The sequence below is a fragment of the Lampetra planeri genome, chromosome 14, assembly GCF_965212315.1.
Source record: "Lampetra planeri chromosome 14, kcLamPlan1.2.h2, whole genome shotgun sequence".
Taxonomy (NCBI): domain Eukaryota; kingdom Metazoa; phylum Chordata; class Hyperoartia; order Petromyzontiformes; family Petromyzontidae; genus Lampetra; species Lampetra planeri.
The window spans coordinates 13705494-13726759 of NC_136120.1; the positions used below are offsets into that span (position 1 = coordinate 13705494).

A 21266-nucleotide genomic window follows, 5' to 3' on the forward strand; every position below is an offset into this window, starting at 1 on the left:
ATTCTCATCGGTGAGCGCCTCCGGCAGGCGAAGCTGCGTTGGCTGGGTCATGTAGCCCGCATGCCCAGCCACCGCATGCCCAGACAGCTTCTGTTTTGCCGGATCGAAGGGGCTAAACGGGCGCGGCACGGGCTAGAGAAGAGATGGAGTGATGTGGTACAGGAGAATGTGGAGCTGAGTGGACTTGCCGATGACTGGTACCAGCGGTGACAAGATCGGCCTCTGTGCAGGAGGCTCGTGAAGGACGCTACTGGGCAGTTGGAGGCAGTCGCCCTCCAGCAACAACGGAGGGCGGAAGAGCGACGCTCACAACAACGAGCGGAGCGCCGGGTGATTAAATCTCAACAAGTTTGTACTATAGGGAACACGGGTGGTGCATCTACCAGTCATCTCACTCAGTCAACCCACGGCACCTGAGTCTGTCCCGTGACCTACCAGCAAGCCGTCGGCCTGTTCACGTGACCTCAAGGTGCACCGAGCGGTGGTGCAGTGGTTAGTGCATTGCGCTACTAATCCGGCGATCCGAATTCGAGTCCCGCTCACGGCCAACACCAGTGACGATTATCTATGAACCGGTCCTGGGCGTCCCCTAGGTCTACTCAGCCTCAAATGAATACCTGGGGCTTTGTGTGAACATCGCCACTGGGGAGACAAAGGCGTCCTGGCGTGGTGCTGGCCACCCACCCCGCTGTGTGCGGTGACGTCATTCATAGGTGCTCGCTAACAGCACTTGCCCCAAAAAGTATGTGAAGGCTACACAGGGGATCTTTGTCTTTGTGAGTGTGCGGCGTGTGTGTGCGATGTGTGTGTGTGTGCGCCATGTGTGTGTGTGCCATGTGTGTGTGCGGTGTGTGTGTGTGCGATGTGTGTGTGCGATATGTGTGTGTGCGATGTGTGTGTGTGTGCGATGTGTGTGTGTGTGCCATGTGTGTGTGTGCGCAGCGCTGCTGTGAATGTAAATCACGGGTCTTTGTGTGGCCGCGCATCACAGAGACGACAGAGGAGAGAGAGAGACGGGAGACAGAAGAGACGGGGGAGAGAGACGGGGCACGGGAGAGGGAGAAGGGAGAGACGAGAGGAAGACGGGGCACGGGACAGGGGAAGCGTGAGTAGGAGGGGGAGAGGAGGAGGAGAGACCTCGAGAAAGGGAGTCGGAGACGGTGATCGCGAGCCGAGTCTGAGGAGGAGGAGGGGGAGGAGGAGGAGGAGACCGCAAGGACGAGGTGGGAACGAGAGACGACGGGCCGAGGCAGCGGAACGAGAGACGGGAGCAAGGGAGAGGGATAAGAGGAGGAGGGGGTGGAGGAGGAGGGAGGAGAGGGGGGTGACAAGGAAGACGAGGGAGAGGCGGAAGGGAGAAAGGGAATAGCTGCGAGTCGGAATCGAGAGCAGCAGAGAGAGAGAAGGGGGAGAGGGGGAGGAGAGCGAGCGGGAGACGCGAAATCTCCGACATGGAGCCCACGTCCTCCCTCACATCCTCCTTCTCCTCGCGGGATGAATGAGTGACGTCCATGCACGAGCCACCACCCCGCCTGCTCCGCCTTGCTCTATCCGCTGCTGCTGCTGCTAACGACGACGCCGCCATCGCCGCCTTCCTTCTGCCAGGAGCGGCCACCAGCCTCTCGCGCCCAGCCGGTGGTGGCGCTTCGCCCCGGCACCCGGCATGGCGTGCTGTACCGGTCGCTGCGCGCTCATCTTCATCTGCTGCCTGCAGATGGTGAGACACGGAGCTGTAACGACGGTTACGAGTCGGCGTGAGAGTCAGCGTGAGACTCAGAGTGAGAGTCAGAGTGAGAGTCAGCGTTAGACTCAGAGTGAGACTCAGAGTGAGAGTCAGCGTGAGACTCAGAGTGAGAGCCAGCGTCAGACTCAGCGTGAGTCCACATCACGTACCCTGCTGTATATTTGGAGTTTGCGTGTCTCTCTCTCTGCTCCCCGTGAGACGGCGTTAAGAGTCATTTAGCCGCTGCTCTACATTTCCACATGACCATGGGCCACTTGGTTGAGCGAGGTGACCATTTGCGATGCTACACAACTCAGCGGTGCCTTAACCTGGCTACTAATTGTGTTTTTTAACAGCAGCAGCAACAGAGATGCGGGTCTGGGCGTGAGTCTCGGCTTGAGACGGCATCGCGAGCGGGTAGCCGATTGTGTCTTCGAGTTGCGCTGTCCCTTTGTGTGCGCCCGTGTGTCTATGATCGTGCTCGCGTGCGTGCTGTGTGTGGGGTGGAGCGGGAGTGTCGTGTGGTGAGCGCGCTGCGCTACGACCCCGACCCCACCGCGACCCCAGTTCGATCCCCACTCACGGCCAGCAACATTGACGATTGTCTGAAGCAGTGCCCGGGCCTCCCTGAGGTCGACTCAGCCTCAAATGAGTACCTGGCGCGGTGTGTAAACGTCACCGCTGGGGAGACAAAGGCGTGGTGATGGCCACCTATCCCATCGTGGGCCGTGCCGGCCTTCATAGGTGCTACTCGCTAACAGCACTTGCCTCGACAATCTGTAACAGGGTATATAGGGGGATCTTCGTCTGTGTGTATTCTGGATTGATGGATGATCGTAAAATCATGGTGTAGCTTTTCGTGGAGCTTCGTTCACGCAAATTGAATCTCTCGCAATCGCTCAGGAACCACACAGCTGGAAGGCAGCAGCAGCTGGCGCTACCAACACAATTGCCCAAGGTCTGCTGTCCTCTACATACTAAGATGCTCTCAGCCAATTGTACGCGTGCGAGGAGACCGGAGCGGCCCGGAGAAAACCCACGCGTGCGAGGGGGCAACACTCTATCCCATACCGCAGGGACAGATGGAGATTAGTTCGCACTTTGCCGTGACGCCGACAATGGGGTGTGTGTCTGTGGCTGTGTGGCTGTGTGTGTGTGTCTGTCTGTGTGTGTGTCTGTCTGTGTCTGTCTGTTTGTGTCTGTCTGTGTGTGTCTGTCTGTGTGTGTGTCTGTCTGTGTGTGTCTGCCTGTGTATGTGTGTCTGTGTGTGTCTGTGTGTGTGTCTGTTTTGGTGTATGTGTCCGTGTTGGTATATGTGTCTGTGTGTGTGTCTGTGTGTGTCTGTGCGCGTGTGTGTCTGTGTGGCTGTGTGTGTCTGTGTGTGTCTCTGTGTGTCTGTGTGTTATGTATGAATGTTGTAATGTGCCTGGTGGGGAGCGGTGGCGCAGTGGTTAGCACACGACGCTGACGAACCCCGTGAGGCCTGGGTTCTATTCTCTCTCACGGCCAACATCGGTGACGCAAATCCACTCCCTAAGGTCGCCTCAGCCTCAAATGAGTACCAGGTGCAGTGCACGAGCATCAGAACTGGGGGAGACAAAGGCGACCGGGCGTGATGCTGTGTCCACCCACACTCTCGTTTGCACTACTATCAGCCTTCAGATATTCTCGCGAACAGCACTTTGCCCTACGAGGGCTCTTTGTCCCGTGCGTTGTGCCTAACACGCCGCGTGGTGTCTTTGTCCTTTGCGTTGTGCGGGTGTGTGGGGAGCGGTGGCGCAGTGATTATCGACGCGGCCGATTCGATCGACCGCGTGTCGCCGTGGTCGAATTCGCTCGCGTCCCTTTAAAAATGGCGACACCCCTGTCTCTCGAAGGCGGGAAACCCCAACAAGCCGCGCCCCGTCGTGACGAGTGTGTTGATGCCAGTTACGTCACCAAGTCTCCGGGGTAGTAAGAGGACGGTGGGGGGGGGTAATTTGGATGGTGGGGGAGGTGGGGAATTGCGGTGGGGGCGGAAAGGAGTGGGGGGGGGGGGGACGTAAGGGGGGGGGGGGGTGCGGGGATGAGAGGAGCAGAGGAGAAGCTTCGAGGTGGATGAGAGGGGGTGCGACCTTCGAAGTGGGGGGGGGGAGAAGAGTGATGAGAAGGAGGGGGGGTGAAGATTTTGGGTGGGGGGGGGGGGCGTGCAATAGGTGGGGGTGGGGCGAGACGCAGAGCGGTGGGGGGGGCGCAGAGGTGGGGGTTGAGAGGGGAGGGGTGTGGGTAATTTTTTGGAAAGCTCCCCGCTTTAATTGTGGGGGCTTATTCATTGATGCTGCCCGTGCCAGGTGTGGTGTTTTACAGTGGCTACTGACAGCGCCCGTGGGTTGATATTGAGAGGGAGTGGAGCTGACGCAGAAGGGCAAATGTTCTATTAGCAGGCTGGCTCACGTGTGTGTGCGATTGTGAGCCCAGCGCAGCGAGGTTGAGAGTTTCACCCATCTCTGTGTGATACACCAACCCTTGTGAAGCTAACAGAGGGCCAGGTACCAGGAATGGAACCTTCGTCTGGATGTGTGGTTGGTAATCTGACAGTAAGGCCACCGGGCCGATCATGAACTCACGTATCACGCACCCAACACTCACACATCACTCACCCTCCACTCACCCACCACTCACCCATCACTCACCCTCCACTCACCCACCACTCAACAACCACTCACTCACCACTCACCCATCACTCACTCACTCACCACTCACCCATCACTCACCCATCACTCACTCACCCATCACTTACCCATCACTCACTCACCCACCACTCACTCACCACTCACCCATCACTCACTCACCTACCACTCACCCACCACTCACCCACCACTCACCCAAGCCACGATGCACGCGGCATTTAGCGAGGTGATGCCACCAACTATCTGAGAGTGTGGTCGAGTGTGCCTTTGTGTCTTCATGATGGTGGGAAGACAAAGGTGGCCGGGCGTGGTGTTGGTTGGCCACCCATCCCGTCGCGTGCCACGAGGGTGTTGAATGTGTGGAGTTTGTATTCTCTCCTCCTGTTCTGCATGGATTTCCTCCGGGGTTATCCCGCACACAGACAAACAATGTAACATCCAAATTACCTGAAAATTATCAATGTTGGCCGTGAGTTGGAATCGCACTCGGGTGGCTATGAGGTCTGCAACCTTCCCAGTACGCTAACCACTACACAGCGAGACAGGATGGTACAGACGAGGCAGAACACTTCAAACGAGTCAGAACAATACAAACGAGACGGAACAATTCAAACGAGACAAACAATACAAACGAGACGGAACAATACGAACGAGACGGAACAATACAAACGGGACAGAACAATACAAACGAGACAGAACACTTCAAACGAGACAGAACAATACAACCGAGACAGAACAATACAAACGAGACAGAACAATACAACCGAGACAGAACAATACAAACGAGACAGAACAATACAACCGAGACAGAACAATACAAACGAGACGGAACAATACAAACGAGACAGAACAATACAAACGAGACAGAACAATACAAACGAGACAGAACAATACAAACGAGACTGAACAATACAAACGATACAGAACAATACAAACGAGACAGAACAATACAAACGAGACAGAACAATACAAACGAGACGTAACAAAACAAACGCTGTAGATAATGATTATGTAGGAGTAACGATGATGACGGTGAAGATGATAATGATTCCTTCCGAACAAGCAGTGCAGAGGAGCGAGATGTTAACTCCCTCGCCTGGTGTGCAGGAGGTCGTGGGTTCGATCCCGACCCTTGACGCCTGCTGCTGTATATTTGGAGTTTGTGTGTCTCTCTCTCATCATCATCACGGTGGCTAGGAGATGTTAACTCCCTCGCCTGGTGTGCAGGAAGTCGTGGGTGCGATCCCGACCCTGACGCCTGCTGCTGTATATTTGGAGTTTGCGTGTCTCTCTCTCTCAGCATCATCACGGTGGCTAGGAGATGTTAACTCCCTCGCCTGGTGTGCAGGAGGTCGTGGGTTCGATCCCGAACCTGACGCCTGCTGCTGTGTATTTGGAGTTTGCGTGTCTCTCTCATCATCATAACGGTGGCTAGGAGATGTTAACTCCCTCGCCTGGTGTGCAGGAAGTCGTGGGGTTCGATCCCGACCCTGACGCCTGCTGCTGTATATTTGGAGTTTGCGTGTCTCTCTCATCATCATAACGGTGGCTAGGAGATGTTAACTACCTCGCCTGGTGTGCAGGAGGTCGTGGGTGCGATCCCGACCCTGACGCCTGCTGCTGTATATTTGGAGTTTGCGTGTCTCTCTCTCTCTCAGCATCATCACGGTGGCTAGGAGATGTTAACTCCCTCGCCTGGTGTACAGGAGGTCGTGGGTTCGATCCCGACCCTGACGCCTGCTGCTGCTGTATATTCGGAGTTTGCGTCTCTCTGCCCGTGATCGCGTGGATTTTTTTTCTCTTGGGGCCCTCCGATTTGTTTTCCTCTCCATATTAAAAAAACACCACAACACATCACGCTTGTAGAGTATCTGGCTACTGCTATGAATGACCCACGTGACGATGAGTCCACGTGCTTGAGCCCTCATCTGTGGTAGCCAGGGTCGCTCCTGATAAAAAGAAAAGAGAGCTCCATGGCTCAGTGGGGGCCTTCCTTACCTGGGTAAAATAAAAAAAACAAATAGTTGATAGCTTTTGTAGAAATGCTCCGAGTCTTTGGGTGGCGACTCCCCAAGCAGATGTTGGGAACCCCCCCCCCCCCCCTAGGGAGGAGGAGGAGGAGGAGGGCCGCTCTGTTTATTTTTCCTGGGCGAAAAATTCGTCTCAAAACAGCACGGGGCCGACTTTCCTCCCTCCCTCCCTCTCCACACAGCCTTCTCCTCTTACCCCCCTCTCTTTCTCTCTCGCTTCAAAGACAAAGATCCCCCGTGTAGCCTTAACACACTGTTGGGGCAAGTGCTGTTAGCGAGTAGCAGCGCCTATACGGGCCGGGACGGTACACGAGGGGGTGGGCGGCCAGCACCACGCCCGGCCGCCTTTGTCTCCCTCGTCGAGATGTCTATTTTTTTACACACCGCAGCAGGTACGCATTTGAGGCTGATTCGACCTAGGGAAGGCCCAGGACCGGTTCGGATATTCGTCACTGGTGTTGGCCGTGAGAGGGAATCGAACTCGGGTCGTCGGGTTTGGAGCATAGCGCGCTAACCGCTGCACCACCACTCTCTTCTACTTATCCACACATCTCCCTCTCTACCCTCTCCATCTCTCTCCCCACATCTCCCCATCATATCTCCCCCCCCCCTTCTCTGCGGCTCTCTCTCTATACATCTCCCCACATATCTACTACTTCTTAAACACTCTCTCTCCTTCTCTCTCCATACCCTCTTCTCTTAAACACCAACTCTTTCAGTCTCGAAATCTCTCCGGGTGTCTGCTCACATCCCTGTCCCTATGATTCACACTCTCCCTGTTCTTCCCTTTATATCCATGATCATCTCCACGTTTCTCTCTGATCATCTCCTCCCAACGTATACTTTTTAATAGTATTTAATAAACATCTCTCTCCATCTCTCTCCATCCCACTCGACATAATTCTCTCCTTCTCAGTCCCTCTCCCTTCTCTCCCCCCTCCCCACACACCCCACCTCCCCCTCTTCTTCCGTAGACTAATTCCCATAATTTGTTTCAGACGCAATTCAAGTCGCACTGAGCCTCTGAGGACACAGACCATTTTTCGACTTCCGTACCCTGCTGATCAACGGAATAGCACGGTTGGCTTCTCACGGTGCGAAAGATGTTCAACATGCTTACATACACGACAAAACTAGTTAGACCATTGGAAAATGAATGTTCTAGTTGTATACACGTGTGTCGATGTAGAGCGGCGTTCATGCGAATTGCATCTCTCACAAGGCAGCAGCACCAGCCGAGCGGCAACCAGCCGGCGCTACCAACAATTGCTCGAGCTCTGCGCTCCTCTATATAGTAAGATGTTTTCCAGTCAATACACGAGCGTCTGTACACGTGGACAACCCACACGTGCGAGGGAGCAACACTGTATCCCCATGGCAACGGGACAGATGGATATTCGTCTGCGCTTCGCTGCACCGACCTCTGCTGGCACGCCAGGGTATGGCACATTCTCGGTAAAGTCACCTAGAAGGGAAGTAATAAAATAATAAAAAATAAAACATAATAAAATAATTCTCACGACGTTTCGGCCACAACGCAAGCAGCCGTCTTCAGGTGGCTGCTTGCGTTGTGGCCGAAGCGTCGTGAGAATTATTTTACTATGTTTTATTTGTATTATTTTATTACTTCCCTTCTACGTGACTTTACCGAAAGAACCAAGAAGATGAATCCCTGCAGTCACGAAAGCTTCAAATCGAAACATCCTCGATAGTTCAGAAACATTAGGATCAGTGTTGAGTGTTCTTACATGTATTGTACGCCTGTACGTTGAGCCTGTTTCGCACCGTACGTAATCAACCGTGCTCATCGGAGGTGCGGGAAACGTCACGTAGAAAGGGGGGGGGGGGGTGTACATGCAACGCGCTATGAACCCGGCCACCCGAGTTCAATTCACATTCACGGCTAACATCAGTAGCGAGTGGGCATTTTGGATCCGATTCTGAGCCTGCCGCTACGTCGACTCGGCCTTAACTGAGCGCCATGCGCGGTGTGTACACTGCTGGTGCGTGTGTGTGTGTAGCCCCTGCTCCGTAGGTGCACAATGCTTGCTAACAAACGGCACTTGCCCGAACAGCATGGACGGCTATACGAGGTGGGGGGGGGGGCTTTGTCTTTGTTTGCGGCGTCATCGCTGTCAGCTGTCAGCCTCAATGACTGGTGGGTGATGTGAGCGCGCGCGGGCAAGGGGAGAGCGAGCGCCGTCGTCGTTAGAAGCTCAACAGCTGCGACCCACAGAGACGAAGAGAGAGAGAGGGGGGGGAGAGCGTGAGTCTCCGCAGTGGAGAGAGAGGGAGAGGAGAGTGTACGTTGACTGTTCCTCCCAAAGGGAGATGCTCTTCCGGAGTGGCTGCCTAACGCAGAGAGAGTTTCGTGATGGCCGTGGCAACGGGAGGGAGGGAGGAGGGGTGTTGTCCTTTGCAATTGTAACGGAGACGTTTTAGCCCACTGGCCTTGTTCAGGGCATGTGGGAACGGCGGTGAGGGGGGGGGGGGTGGACGAGTGATAGAAGAGAGATGAGAAATGTAGATGGGGAGAGAGTGGCGGGAAGATAAGAGGGGATGTGTAGGTACAGTCGACACGAGCCAATGCTGTTTAGTTTGCGAGTGCCTATTAGGCGGCATGGGCCGGGGCACGTCACGGGCAGAAGGGATTGACGGTCGATGGACGAGAGGCCAGCCAGAGGTAGCCAACGAGAAATTGGAATCGGCCAATAACTCCCACGGTGATAGCAGCATGGACCCTGCACGCTGCGAATCTTGTGCGTTGTGGGGAACGGTGGCGCAGTGGTTAGCGCCGCCGGTCCCCGCCGCCGGGCACCAATACGACAGTGGCGATGATCTCAACCGCTCCTGGGTCTCCCTTAGGTCGACTCAGCCTCAAGTAAATACCCGCTGCGCGTGCGTGCGTGTGAAGGTCAGCACTGGGAGGCGAGAGACAAAGCCGATCGGGCGTGGTGCTGGCCACCCACCCCCTTCCTCGTGTGCCGTGCCGGCCTTCATAGGAGCTGCTACTCGCTGACGGCACTTGCCCCAACAGTCTGTGAAGGCTATACGGGCCATCTGTGTGTGTTGTGTTGCTCGTCTCTTCTCATTGAGATGCAAATGAGGCAGCGGAGAGTTCACGACAGAATGCAAATGCGCGCGACACGAAATAAACACGCGACAATTAGCCTCCTCCACATGCCTGTCCATTCCACATGACGCATTATTTTTTGATAAAAACATTAAAAACAAAAAATCTTTCACGGAGAGGGCCCTTGCCTACGAACATCTGGCAGCTCGCTCGCATTGATCCAAGCGAGCTTGACTCTTGCCGATGAGACACGGCACGTCAATGCCGGTCCAGAAGTTTAGGTCGTCTTGAAATCAGTGCTGCTCAAAGGTTGCACCCCTTCCTGTACGTTCAGTGCGCCTGATGGGATGTGTAAGAAAGACTTTTGTTGTTGTTGTATATATCTATGTTTTACTTGAGCTTGCTAGTGCTGAACCAATGGCAGCTTGAGAGTAGGCACTGCGGCCGATGGGATGTGGTGTCTCGTGGTCGGTGCAGTTTAGTTTGCGATTGCCTATTGAGGCCCAGAAGTGACCACGGCCGACGGTCGAGACTAATTACGGAGCAACAGACGCAAGGGGGGAAAGAAAACGCTCCGGAGAATACGTCCACCAGGGAGACGGAGCGATTAAATCAGCCTCGTGTGAAAGTGCTGGGTGGTTTGTTATGCGTATTCGCTGGATCGTGAGAGGTGGTGACGGCGTGCTTGGGGCTTTCATCCAGCGGTGGATAGAGAATGGACCATGGTGGCGATGTTAATGGAGAGTCCTTTATCTAGCAGTGGATAGAGAATGTACAATGATGATGATATTGTGGTGGCCTCCATCCACCAGTGGATAGAGAATGGACCATGGTGGCGATGTTAATGGAGAGTCCTTTATCTAGCAGTGGATAGAGAATGTACAATGATGATGATATTGTGGTGGCCTCCATCCACCAGTGGATAGAGAATGGACCGTGATGGTGATGATGATGGGCAGGCTTTCATTCAGCGGTGGATAGAGTGCGGACCACGATGATGACGGGCAGACCTTCGTCCAGCAGTAGACAGACACTGGATGACTGCGATGGAGCAGCAACTAAAGAGATATCTATATCTATGTATCTATGTAACTGATCGATATATATATCTATGTAACTGATCGATACAAAAAGTAGAGACATCGCATCTCCTCCACCTCTTTCACGCATCTCCTAACCCCTCCCCCTCCCCTCCCTATTGTACCCCCCCCACACACACACAGCGGCATATGCTGCATTGTGTAGGCCCGAACGAGTTATTCGTGCCGTGGAGGCTCTGGCAGATGTTAACCCGGGTCCCCGGTGAACGCCGTCGCTTCGCCAACCGCGGCTGAATGCGGTTCCGCGTTATATAGCCTGGGCCCGTCTGTCCGTCCAACAACTCGGGGGGTGGGAGGGAGGGGTGGGGGGGGGCAGCTGGGCATGAGAACTCTGGTGAAGATAGATGATTCCCACACGAGCGAAAACGTTGGGGTGCCACGGTGGCTAGGAGATGTTAACTACCTCGCCTGGTACGCAGGAGGTCGTCGTGGGTTCGATTCCGACCCTGACGCCTGCTATGAATTTGGAGTTTGCGTGTCTCTCTCTCATCATCATCACGGTGGCTAGGAGATGTTAACTACCTCGCCTGGCACGCAGGAGGTCGTCGTGGGTTCGATCCCGACCCTGACGCCTGCTGTATATTTGGAGTTTGCGTGTCTCTCTCATCATCATCACGGTGGCTAGGAGATGTTAACTACCTCTCCTGGTACGCAGGAGGTCGTGGGTTCGATCGCGACCCTGACGCCTGCTGTGAATTTGGAGTTTGCGTGTCTCTCTCCCCCCCCCCCCCCCCCGTGGTCGCGTGGATTTTCCTCCGGGTCCTCCAGTTTTTCCCTTCCACATTGAGAGACGTGGCGCGTTTCGAGAGTGTATAGCTGCAATAAATGTCCACGTGATAAGCCCACTTCGTTGAGCTATAATTTGTGATGGCCAGTTGGCTTCTGAAAAAGAGCTGCGTATCTCAGTGGAGCTGGTAAAGTGAAAAAGAACGAGTTTAATGGTTTGGTTGGTATCAAGTTGTGGTTGCTACAATGAATTGCACCGCAGAGGACACAGGGCAAATTATTCATCAATGGGACTGATAATCCCTCCCTCGCTGCTGGAATGCGCCCCATTATAACGCGGAGCGTGCCTCGTTATAACGTGGAACGTGCCTCGTTATAACGTGGAACGTGCCTCGTTATAACGCAGTTTTTGAGCGGTCGACGACAAACCGCTTGTGTTGCCTCCGAAACGTCGTGATTTATTATTTTATTTCTATTATTACTTTTATTCATTTGAATTATATTTTTTTAACCTACGTGACTTTACCGAAAAAACCTAAGACCACGACCTCCTGTATACCAGGCGAGGTAGTTAACATCTCACCACCGTGGTGTCCCTATCACTTTTGCCTGTGTGCAGATATTGTGATTTAATTCGCGGCGACTCAACGTCAGGGATTTCCGCTTGCACTCGAGACTCGTTAACCGACGTGAGCTGTTGCCAGGAGACTGAACTCGGAGGTGGCTGTGTTCATAGCGCGGTGCGCTAACCACTGCACCACCGCTCCCTCCTATCGCTCCGACAATTATTCATATGGCTATCGCATTTAATATGCGTTCACATTGTGGCGAAAGGTCTGCCTCTCTGAGATCTCACAGCCAGACGATAAAAAAAACCCAGACGTGATCATTCCTCGTTGTTAATTCTCCGTGGAACAAACGTAGCATAATCTCAACTTTATATGGATATCATCTCATATAAAGGGTTTAATTTATAATAAAGGTACTATGTATAGAGATGAGTTTATGTTTAATGCACTGAATGTGCTCGCGGTTTTTCTTTTTAATTACAGAACGACCTTCAGATGGTCACCAAAGACGCGTGGGCGAGAGGTCTGAGTGTGTGTGCGCGTGATTTGGGGGGAGCGGTGGCGCAGTGGTTAGCGCACTCCCCTCCCAAACCCGAACCAACATCAGTGACGAACATCTGAACCGGTCCCCTGATCCTGGGCCTCCCCTAGATCGACTCAGCCTCAAGTTAGTACTACACCTGCTGCGCTGCGTCAAATACTCGGCACTTGGGGAGAGAGACAAAGGCGGCCGAGCGCTGTGTTCCCCATGCAGGCCACCCACTCGCGTGCCGTCCGAGGTGCTGCTACACACCGACAGAGCACTTGCCCCAACAGCCCGTTACGGCTGGACGGCGCAGTGCCGGATGATCCTAGTAGCACAAGTAGCTACAGGTGTAGTAGCTGCACGTGTAGTAGCTACTGCACGTGTAGTAGCTACTACACGTGTAGTAGCTGCACGTGTAGCAGCTACTACACGTGTAGTAGCTACTACACGTGTAGTAGCTGCACGTGTAGTAGCTGCACGTGTAGTAGCTAACTGTGTAGTAGCTAACTGTGTAGTAGCTACACGTGTAGCAGCTACTACACGTGTAGTAGCTAACTGTGTAGTAGCTAACTGTGTAGTAGCTACACGTGTAGTAGCTACGTGTGTAGTAGGAGGGGGGCTTTGTATTTTGTCTTCCCTCTGTTATGATTTTTCAAACGGACAAAATTCTCAGAAAGACAGACAGAGAGCAGTGGCGGTGATGCTGCTGCTGCTACCACTGCCCGCGTCTCCCCCGCCCTGCACCCCCCCCCGCCACGGGAAGGAGTAAAACAACATTCTGAATAAAACATTTTGCTGGGAATATAACGACGACGACGACGACAACAACAATGCCACAAAGCGAGACAAAAGCACAATATTTCATCTCTCAAATCCCTCGGCCCAAGAAGTTGCGCGTCTCTGTAAGACTTCGCTCCCCCACAAGGAAACACCTCGTACGAGATCAGAACACAACGTTTTGCTGGCTGGATAGCAGGCTGGCTGACTGACTGGCTGACTGACTGACTGGCTGGCTGACTGACTGGCTGACTGGCTGACTGGCTGACTGGCTTGCTGGCTGACTGGCTGACTGACTGACTGACTGGCTGGCTGACTGGCTTGCTGGCTGGCTGGCTGACTGACTGGCTGACTGACTGGCTGATTGGCTGACTGGCTGACTGACTGGCTGACTGGCTGACTGGCTGACTGGCTGGCTGGCTGGCTGACTGACTTGCTGGCTGACTGGCTGACTGACTGGCTGACTGGCTGACTGGCTGACTGACTGGCTGGCTGACTGGCTGGCTGACTGACTGACTGACTGGCTGGCTGACTGGCTGGCTGACTGGCTGGCTGACTGACTTGCTGGCTGACTGGCTTACTGACTGGCTGACTGGCTGACTGACTGGCTGACTGACTGGCTGACTGGCTGACTGACTGGCTGACTGGCTGGCTGACTGACTGACTGGCTGACTGACTGGCTGAATGGCTGACTGGCTGACTGACTGGCTGAATGGCTGACTGGCTGACTGGCTTGCTGGCTGACTGGCTGACTGACTGACTGGCTGACTGGCTTGCTGGCTGGCTGGCTGGCTGACTGACTGGCTGACTGACTGGCTGACTGGCTGACTGACTGGCTGGCTGACTGACTGGCTGACTGACTGACTGACTGACTGACTGGCTGAATGGCTGACTGGCTTGCTGGCTGACTGGCTGACTGACTGACTGACTGGCTGACTGGCTTGCTGGCTGGCTGGCTGGCTGACTGACTGGCTGACTGACTGGCTGACTGGCTGACTGGCTGACTGGCTGACTGACTGGCTGACTGGTTGACTGGCTGACTGACTGGCTGGCTGACTGGCTGGCTGACTGACTTGCTGGCTGACTGGCTGACTGACTGACTGACTGGCTGACTGGCTGACTGACTGGCTGGCTGACTGGCTGGCTGACTGACTGACTGACTGACTGGCTGGCTGACTGGCTGGCTGACTGGCTGGCTGACTGGCTGACTGGCTGACTGGCTTGCTGGCTGACTGGCTGACTGACTGATTGACTGACTGGCTGACTGGCTTGCTGGCTGGCTGGCTGGCTGACTGACTGACTGGCTGACTGACTGGCTGACTGGCTGACTGACTGGCTGACTGACTGGCTGACTGGCTGACTGGCTGGCTGACTGGCTGGCTGACTGACTTGCTGGCTGACTGGCTGACTGACTGGCTGACTGGCTGACTGACTGGCTGGCGGACTGGCTGGCTGGCTGACTGACTGGCTGGCTGACTGGCTGGCTGACTGGCTGGCTGACTGGCTGACTGGCTTGCTGGCTGACTGGCTGACTGACTGACTGACTGGCTGACTGGCTTGCTGGCTGGCTGGCTGGCTGACTGACTGGCTGACTGACTGGCTGACTGGCTGACTGACTGGCTGACTGACTGGCTGACTGGCTGACTGGCTGGCTGACTGGCTGGCTGACTGACTGGCTGACTGGCTGGCTGACTGGCTGGCTGACTGGCTGACTGGCTGACTGACTAGCTTGCTGGCTTGGCTGGCAGGTTGACTGACAGGCTGGCTTGGTTCGCTGGCTAGGTTGGCTAGCTGGCTGGGACGGACGGTCACGTTCAGAGGACTTTCGCGTTGCTGGCAGCGTGTTAATAAAAACGAAAATTAAAGTTCAACACATTCTGTTTGGAACCGGTCACCGCTTCTGGTGGAACTTGAGTCTCGGGAGGAGGTGGTTGTACCCACACTTTACCCCACCAGCACGCGACATGCCGGTCGACTCACTGTGCTGTGACTGTGGGGCGCACAGAGGCCGTGACGGTGGATGGCGTGGGGCGTGGGGGAGGCGGTGTAGGAGCTTGCACCAATGTGTCGGCTGCCGCGTCGGGAGGTCGAGTCGGCGACCTCTGGGCTGCATGTCCAGCGCGCGCTGACCAGCGCCTGGCGGCAGCGGCCAAAGGGTCACGTGTACGAACACCTGATTGTTGAAAGATATTCGAAAATGATTCCGTGGTCCACCAACCCTTCGTTCTAAATGTACACGTGTGTACGTTGAACTTCTTTCGCGCCGTACGTAGCCAACCGTGCTAATCGGGGGTTCGCGGGGGGGGGGGGAGGACAACTGGGAAGACAAAGGCGGCCGGGTGATGTGTTACCCACACCACCCCTCTCGTGTGTCGTTACAGCCTTCGTAGGCGCGCCCGAACGAACACCATTTGCCCCAACAGTCTAAAGGCTCTGTGGGTGCGGTGGGGGGGGGCTGATACAGCGTGTGTGTGTTGAATTTCTTTCCCACCGTACGTAAGCCAAACCGTGCTAACGCGTGTGCGTGTGTGCGATATGAACGGCCTGCATAGGTGCTCCGATAACATTTCTGAATAGGCAGGGCGTTGAAGGGAGGTGGTGGTGGTGGCGGGGGGGGGGGGACGTAGCCTTGCACGCGCACGTGTGCGAGTCGCCGTGCCCGTGCAAGGTACAGGACGCGCGCGGTGTCACTGCGTGCTCTGCCTTGCGTGGATCAGGGTCACCGAGGTGCTGCTGTCTGTCTGTCTGTCGATATGATGATGTGCGTTGTGCTGCTGCTGCTGTGTGGGGTGGGAGGGTCGCAGGGCGGACTTTGTCGAGAGGTGTGTTCCCCTTCTGCTTTCATGTGTATGGCCGGCATTGTGCGCGTATATTTGTGTGTGTGTGCGTATCTTTGTGTGTGTGTGTATCTTTGTGTGTGTGTGCGTATCTTTGTGTGTGTGTGTGCGTATGTTTGTGTGTGTGTGCGTATCTTTGTGTGTGTGCATATCTTTGTGTGTGTGTGTGCGTATCTTTGTGTGTGTGTGTGTGCGTATCTTTGTGTGTGTGTGTGCGTATCTTTGTGTGTGTGTGTGCGTATCTTTGTGTGTATTTTTGTGTGTGTGTGTGCGTATCTTTGTGTGTGTGTGTGCGTATCTTTGTGTGTGTGTGCGTATCTTTGTGTGTGTGTGTGCGTATCTTTGTGTGTGTGCGCGTATCTTTGTGTGTGTGTGTATCTTTGTGTGTGTGTGTGTGCGTATCTTTGTGTGTGTGTGTGCGTATGTTTGTGTGTGTGTGCGTATCTTTGTGTGTGTGTGTATCTTTGTGTGTGTGTGTGCGTATCTTTGTGTGTGTGTGCGTATGTTTGTGTGTGTGTATCTTTGTGTGTGTGTGTGTGTGCGTATCTTTGTGTGTGTGTGTGTGCGTATCTTTGTGTGTGTGTGCGTATATTTGTGTGTGTGTGTGCGTATCTTTGTGTGTGTGTGTGTATCTTTGTGTGTGCGTATCTTTGTGTGTGCGTATCTTTGTGTGTGTGTGCGTATCTTTGTGTGTGCGTATCTTTGTGTGCGCGTATCTTTGTGTGTGTGCGTATCTTTGTGTGTGTACGTATCTTTGTGTGTGTGCGCGTATCTTTGTGTGTGTGTGCGCGTATCTCTGTGTGTGTGTGTGCGTATCTTTGTGTGTGTGTGCGTATCTTTGTGTGTGCGTGTGCGTATCTTTGTGTGTGTGTGTGCGTATCTTAGTGTGTGTGTGTGTATCTTTGTGTGTGTGTGTGCGTATCTTTGTGTGTGCGTATCTTTGTGTGCGCGTATCTTTGTGTGTGTGCGTATCTTTGTGTGTGTGCGTATCTTTGTGTGTGTGCGCGTATCTTTGTGTGTGTGTGCGCGTATCTTTGTGTGTGTGTGTGCGTATCTTTGTGTGTGTGCGTATCTTTGTGTGTGTGAGTATCTTGTGTGTGTGTGTGCGTATCTGTGTGTGTGTGTGTCCGCGTGCCACTGTGCGTGGGGAGCGGTGGCGCAGCGGTTAGCGCTACGCTGCGCTACGAACCCGAGCCACCCGAGTTTGATTCCCGCTCACGGCCACCAACACCGGTGACGATTATTTGAACCGATCCTGGGCCTCCCCTACGTCGACTCAGCCTCAAATGAGTACCTGGTGCGGTGTGTAAACATCACCACTGGGGAGACAAAGGCGGCCAGGCGTGGTGCTGGCCACCCACCCCCTCGTGTTACCGTGCCGGCCTTCATAGCTGCTCGCTAACAGCACTTGCCCCAACAGTCTGTTCAGGCTACACGGGGGGATCGTTGTCTTTGTGTGTACACAGGCTTAGCCTCACATCACACACTCTCCCCACCGCCCTCCCACCGCTCCCCCCCGTCTCCGTGATTTGTTTCCATGACAACGGCGCAGAGCGACCCACGCAATGGCGAGGGTCCGTCACCGGGGAGGGAGGGGAGGGGCCGGGGGGAGGGGCGGGGCCGGGGGGGAGTTGTAATTCTGCAGGGTGAGGATGCTGTTCACCCTCTAAATAAGAATGCCCCTCAGTCATAGGGCTATATGAGTCCATGGGTCTCTGTGTGAGTCTATGGGTCTCTGTGTGAGTCTGTGGGTCTCTGTGTGAGTCTGTGGGTCTCTGTGTGAGTCTATGGGTCTCTGTGTGAGTCTATGGGTCTCTGTGTGAGTCTGTGGGTCTCTGTGTGAGTTTATGGGTCTTTGTGTGAGTCTATATGTCTCTGTGTGAGTCTATGGGTCTCTGTGTGAGTCTATGAGTCTCTGTGTGAGTCTGTGGGTCTCTGTGTGAGTCTATGGGTGTCTGTGTGAGTCTGTGGGTCTCTGTGTGAGTCTGTGGGTCTCTGTGTGAGTCTATGGGTCTCTGTGTGAGTCTATGGGTCTCTGTGTGAGTCTGTGGGTCTCTGTGTGAGTTTATGGGTCTCTGTGTGAGTCTATATGTCTCTGTGTGAGTCTATGGGTCTCTGTGTGAGTCTATGAGTCTCTGTGTGAGTCTGTGGGTCTCTGTGTGAGTCTATGGGTGTCTGTGTGAGTCTGTGGGTCTCTGTGTGAGTCTATGGGTTTCTGTGTGAGCCTCAGGCATAGACAGAGGAGAAGGGCCTGGACTTGAACCAGCAACGCACGGCTTGGGTAGGGAGTTCGAGGCTATGGGGTCAGCAGAGGAGAATGAGCGACCCCCCCAATGAGCGGAGGTCGACCGGGGACTTAGAGAGAGCATCCACTACTGGATCGTCCGTCTCGTTTGTGTTGTTCCGTCTTGTTCGTATTGTTCCCTCTCGTTTGTATTGTTCAGTCGTGTTTGTATTGTTCTGTCTCGTTTGTATTGTTCTGTCTCGTTTGTATTGTTCCATCCCGTTTGTATTGTTCTGTCTCGTTCGTATTGTTCTGTCTCGTTCGTATTGTTCTGTCTCGTTTGTATTGTTCCGTCTCATTGACATTGTTCTGTCCCGTTTGCATTGTTCCATCCCGTTTGTATTGGTCCGTCCCGTTTATATTGTTCCGTCTCGTTTGTATTGTTTAGTCTCGTTTGTATTGTTCTGTCTCGTTTGTATTGTTCCGTCTCATTTGTATTGTTCCATCTCGTTTGTATTGTTCCGTCTCGTTTGTATTGTTCCGTCCCGTTTGTATTGTTCCGTCTCGTTTGTATTGTTCTATCTCGTTTGTATTGTTCCGTCTCGTTTGCATTGTTCCATCTCGTTTGTATTGTTCCGTCTCGTATTGGCAGAGGTCGGAGGGAGCAGAAGTTGGCTGGTAGGGGCGGAGCAACGCGTTTTGAGTGGTGCTGTTTCATAGAAGCCCTGAACAAGGACCGTCGCCCGAAATGTTGCCTCCTATGCGCTATATCGTTTGCATTTCCGAACCACGGTCGCATGATTGACGAACGTGTTGGGTTTTTTCAACAAGGGACGGCTCCGGTTGGGACCATTGATCCGTCTGCCCTAGTAAATATTTAATCCATTAAACACAGGGGTCAGAGGTGAAGAGAGCTGAGTTTGATTCATCGCCCAGACAGACCGAATTGATTGGACTCTGGGCTATGTTTAAGATAACAATCAATACTTACTATAAATAATCATACTTGTAATAACACGTAGTATCATACATCGCAATAATATCATTGGATTGCCCAGTAGAGCCTCACCCGAGACTGGTTCTAAAGAACCCCCGACTCTGTTGAGATCTTTAGGTCAACTTACTCACAAGTTTCGCTCGACCAGTATCATTTATCGTCAAGTGGTTTGGGTTAGTTCGCGTAGAAGGGGAAAAAATAAAATAATGTTGTTTCCCTTCTACGTGACTTTACCGAAAGAACCAATAATATGAATCCCTGCAGTCACGAAAGCTTCGAATCAATATTTGGTTTGGGTTAGTCCGCGTAAACTTTACGCCGTGAAGAAACAAAACATATATTAATACCAATCTGTGTCGTGTGACCCCCACCTCCACCCGACACAGCCAACCAGTAAGGTCTGTCACGTGACCAAAACGTACCGATCGCGTCCGACGTTCCGTGACACAGCCCCCACCAGCGGCGGTTGTGCGTCAGAGAGCAACCCCACGTCACAATTGGGACACTTTGACGCGTCGCTCGCGATCACAACAACAACAACAACCACAACCACCACCACAACCACCACAACCACCACCACCAGCAGCAGCAGCAGCAGCAGCGTGGTTGTCGTCAGGGTTTAAAGTGGCAGAGGAGGCGATGCCATCACCACGCGCACGCTCCAAGCGCCTACACCCCAGGGTGGTTAATGTGTCCAGGTGCATTGTAACGCGTTATGTTAATATGACATTATGCAGTGCGTGTTACCCATTGGGTTAATGATAATTAATCAATATAATGGCATGAATAGGCATGCAATTAACGGTGTTTGTGTTGCGTTGCAGGAGCCGTCGTGTGCGTGCTTTGGCTGCGCTGTTGCACTCGCATTTCTATTTGAAATGTGCAATTATTGATGACGCCTTCAATGAAGGGCTGCTGCTGCTGCATTGGGAGTGAAATTGTGGATTTGCAATCCCGACGGCGTCGATTCGATGTCCATCTCCCGGTGCGGCAGCTGAAGCAGCAGCAGAGTGCACGGTCTCTTCTGTTGTTGTTGTTTTTGTTCTTGTTGTTGTTGTTGTTTAAAACCTCCCCTGCCGTTGTGTCCACCAAGCAGACGAAATGGGTTCACCACGGGAGGACGGAGGCGGATGGGGGGTGGAGGAGGAGGGAGAACGGTGGATGATGATGGTGGAGGGTTAAGGGTGGATGATGAAGGAGGAGGTGGAGGAGGAGACGGGTGGAGAATGGTGGATGATGATGGTGGAGGGTTAAGGGTGGATGATGAAGGAGGAGGTGTAGAATGGTGGATGATGATGGCGAAGGGTTAAGGGTAGATGATGGAGGAGGTGTAGAATGGTGGATGATGGAGGAAGAGGGTTAAGGGTGGATGATGAAGGAGGAGGTGGAGGAGGTGGAGGAGGGTGGAGAATGGTGGATGATGGAGGAGGAGGTGGAGAATGGTGGATGATGGAGGAGGAGGGTTAAGGGTGGAGGAGGTAGTAGAGGGTGGCGCGAGAGACGAGGCGGCGGCCGTGACATTAGTATGCAGGCTGGAGCACCCTCGGTGCTCAATTGCTTGAGCCCAGAGCTCTTCCTTTAATCTGCACAACTTTTGCTTTTCAAGGCGTGCGTGCGTGTGTGTAGGCGTGTGTGTGTGTGTAGGCGTGTGTGTGTGTGTAGGCGTGCGTGTGTGTGTGTAGGCGTGCGTGTGTGTGTGTAGGCGTGTGTGTGTGTGTAGGCGTGCGTGTGTGTGTGTAGGCGTGTGTGTGTGTGTAGGCGTGCGTGTGTTTGTGTGTAGGCGTGTGTGTGTGTGTGTAGGCGTGCGTGTGTGTGTGTAGGCGTGCGTGTGTGTGTGTAGGCGTGTGTGTGTGTGTGTAGGCGTGCGTGTGTTTGTGTGTAGGCGTGTGTGTGTGTGTGTAGGCGTGCGTGTGTGTGTGTAGGCGTGCGTGTGTGTGTGTAGGCGTGCGTGTGTAGGCGTGCGTGCGTGTGTGTAGGCGTGCGTGTGTGTGTATAGGCGTGCGTGTGTTTGTGTG

The 21266-nt window shown here is 53.8% G+C and overlaps 1 protein-coding gene across 1 annotated transcript in view; it reads left to right on the forward strand.

Moving 5' to 3' along the window:
- Positions 1-1384: 1384 nt before the first annotated feature.
- LOC144722462 (sodium/potassium-transporting ATPase subunit beta-1-interacting protein 3-like) overlaps positions 1385-21266 on the forward strand; it is a 37499-nt gene continuing 17617 nt past the window's right edge. The window contains exon 1 of the mRNA XM_078600724.1: positions 1385-1717. Coding sequence (XP_078456850.1) covers positions 1664-1717 — 54 coding nt within the window. The 5' untranslated portion in view covers positions 1385-1663. The remainder of the gene's footprint in view (positions 1718-21266) is intronic.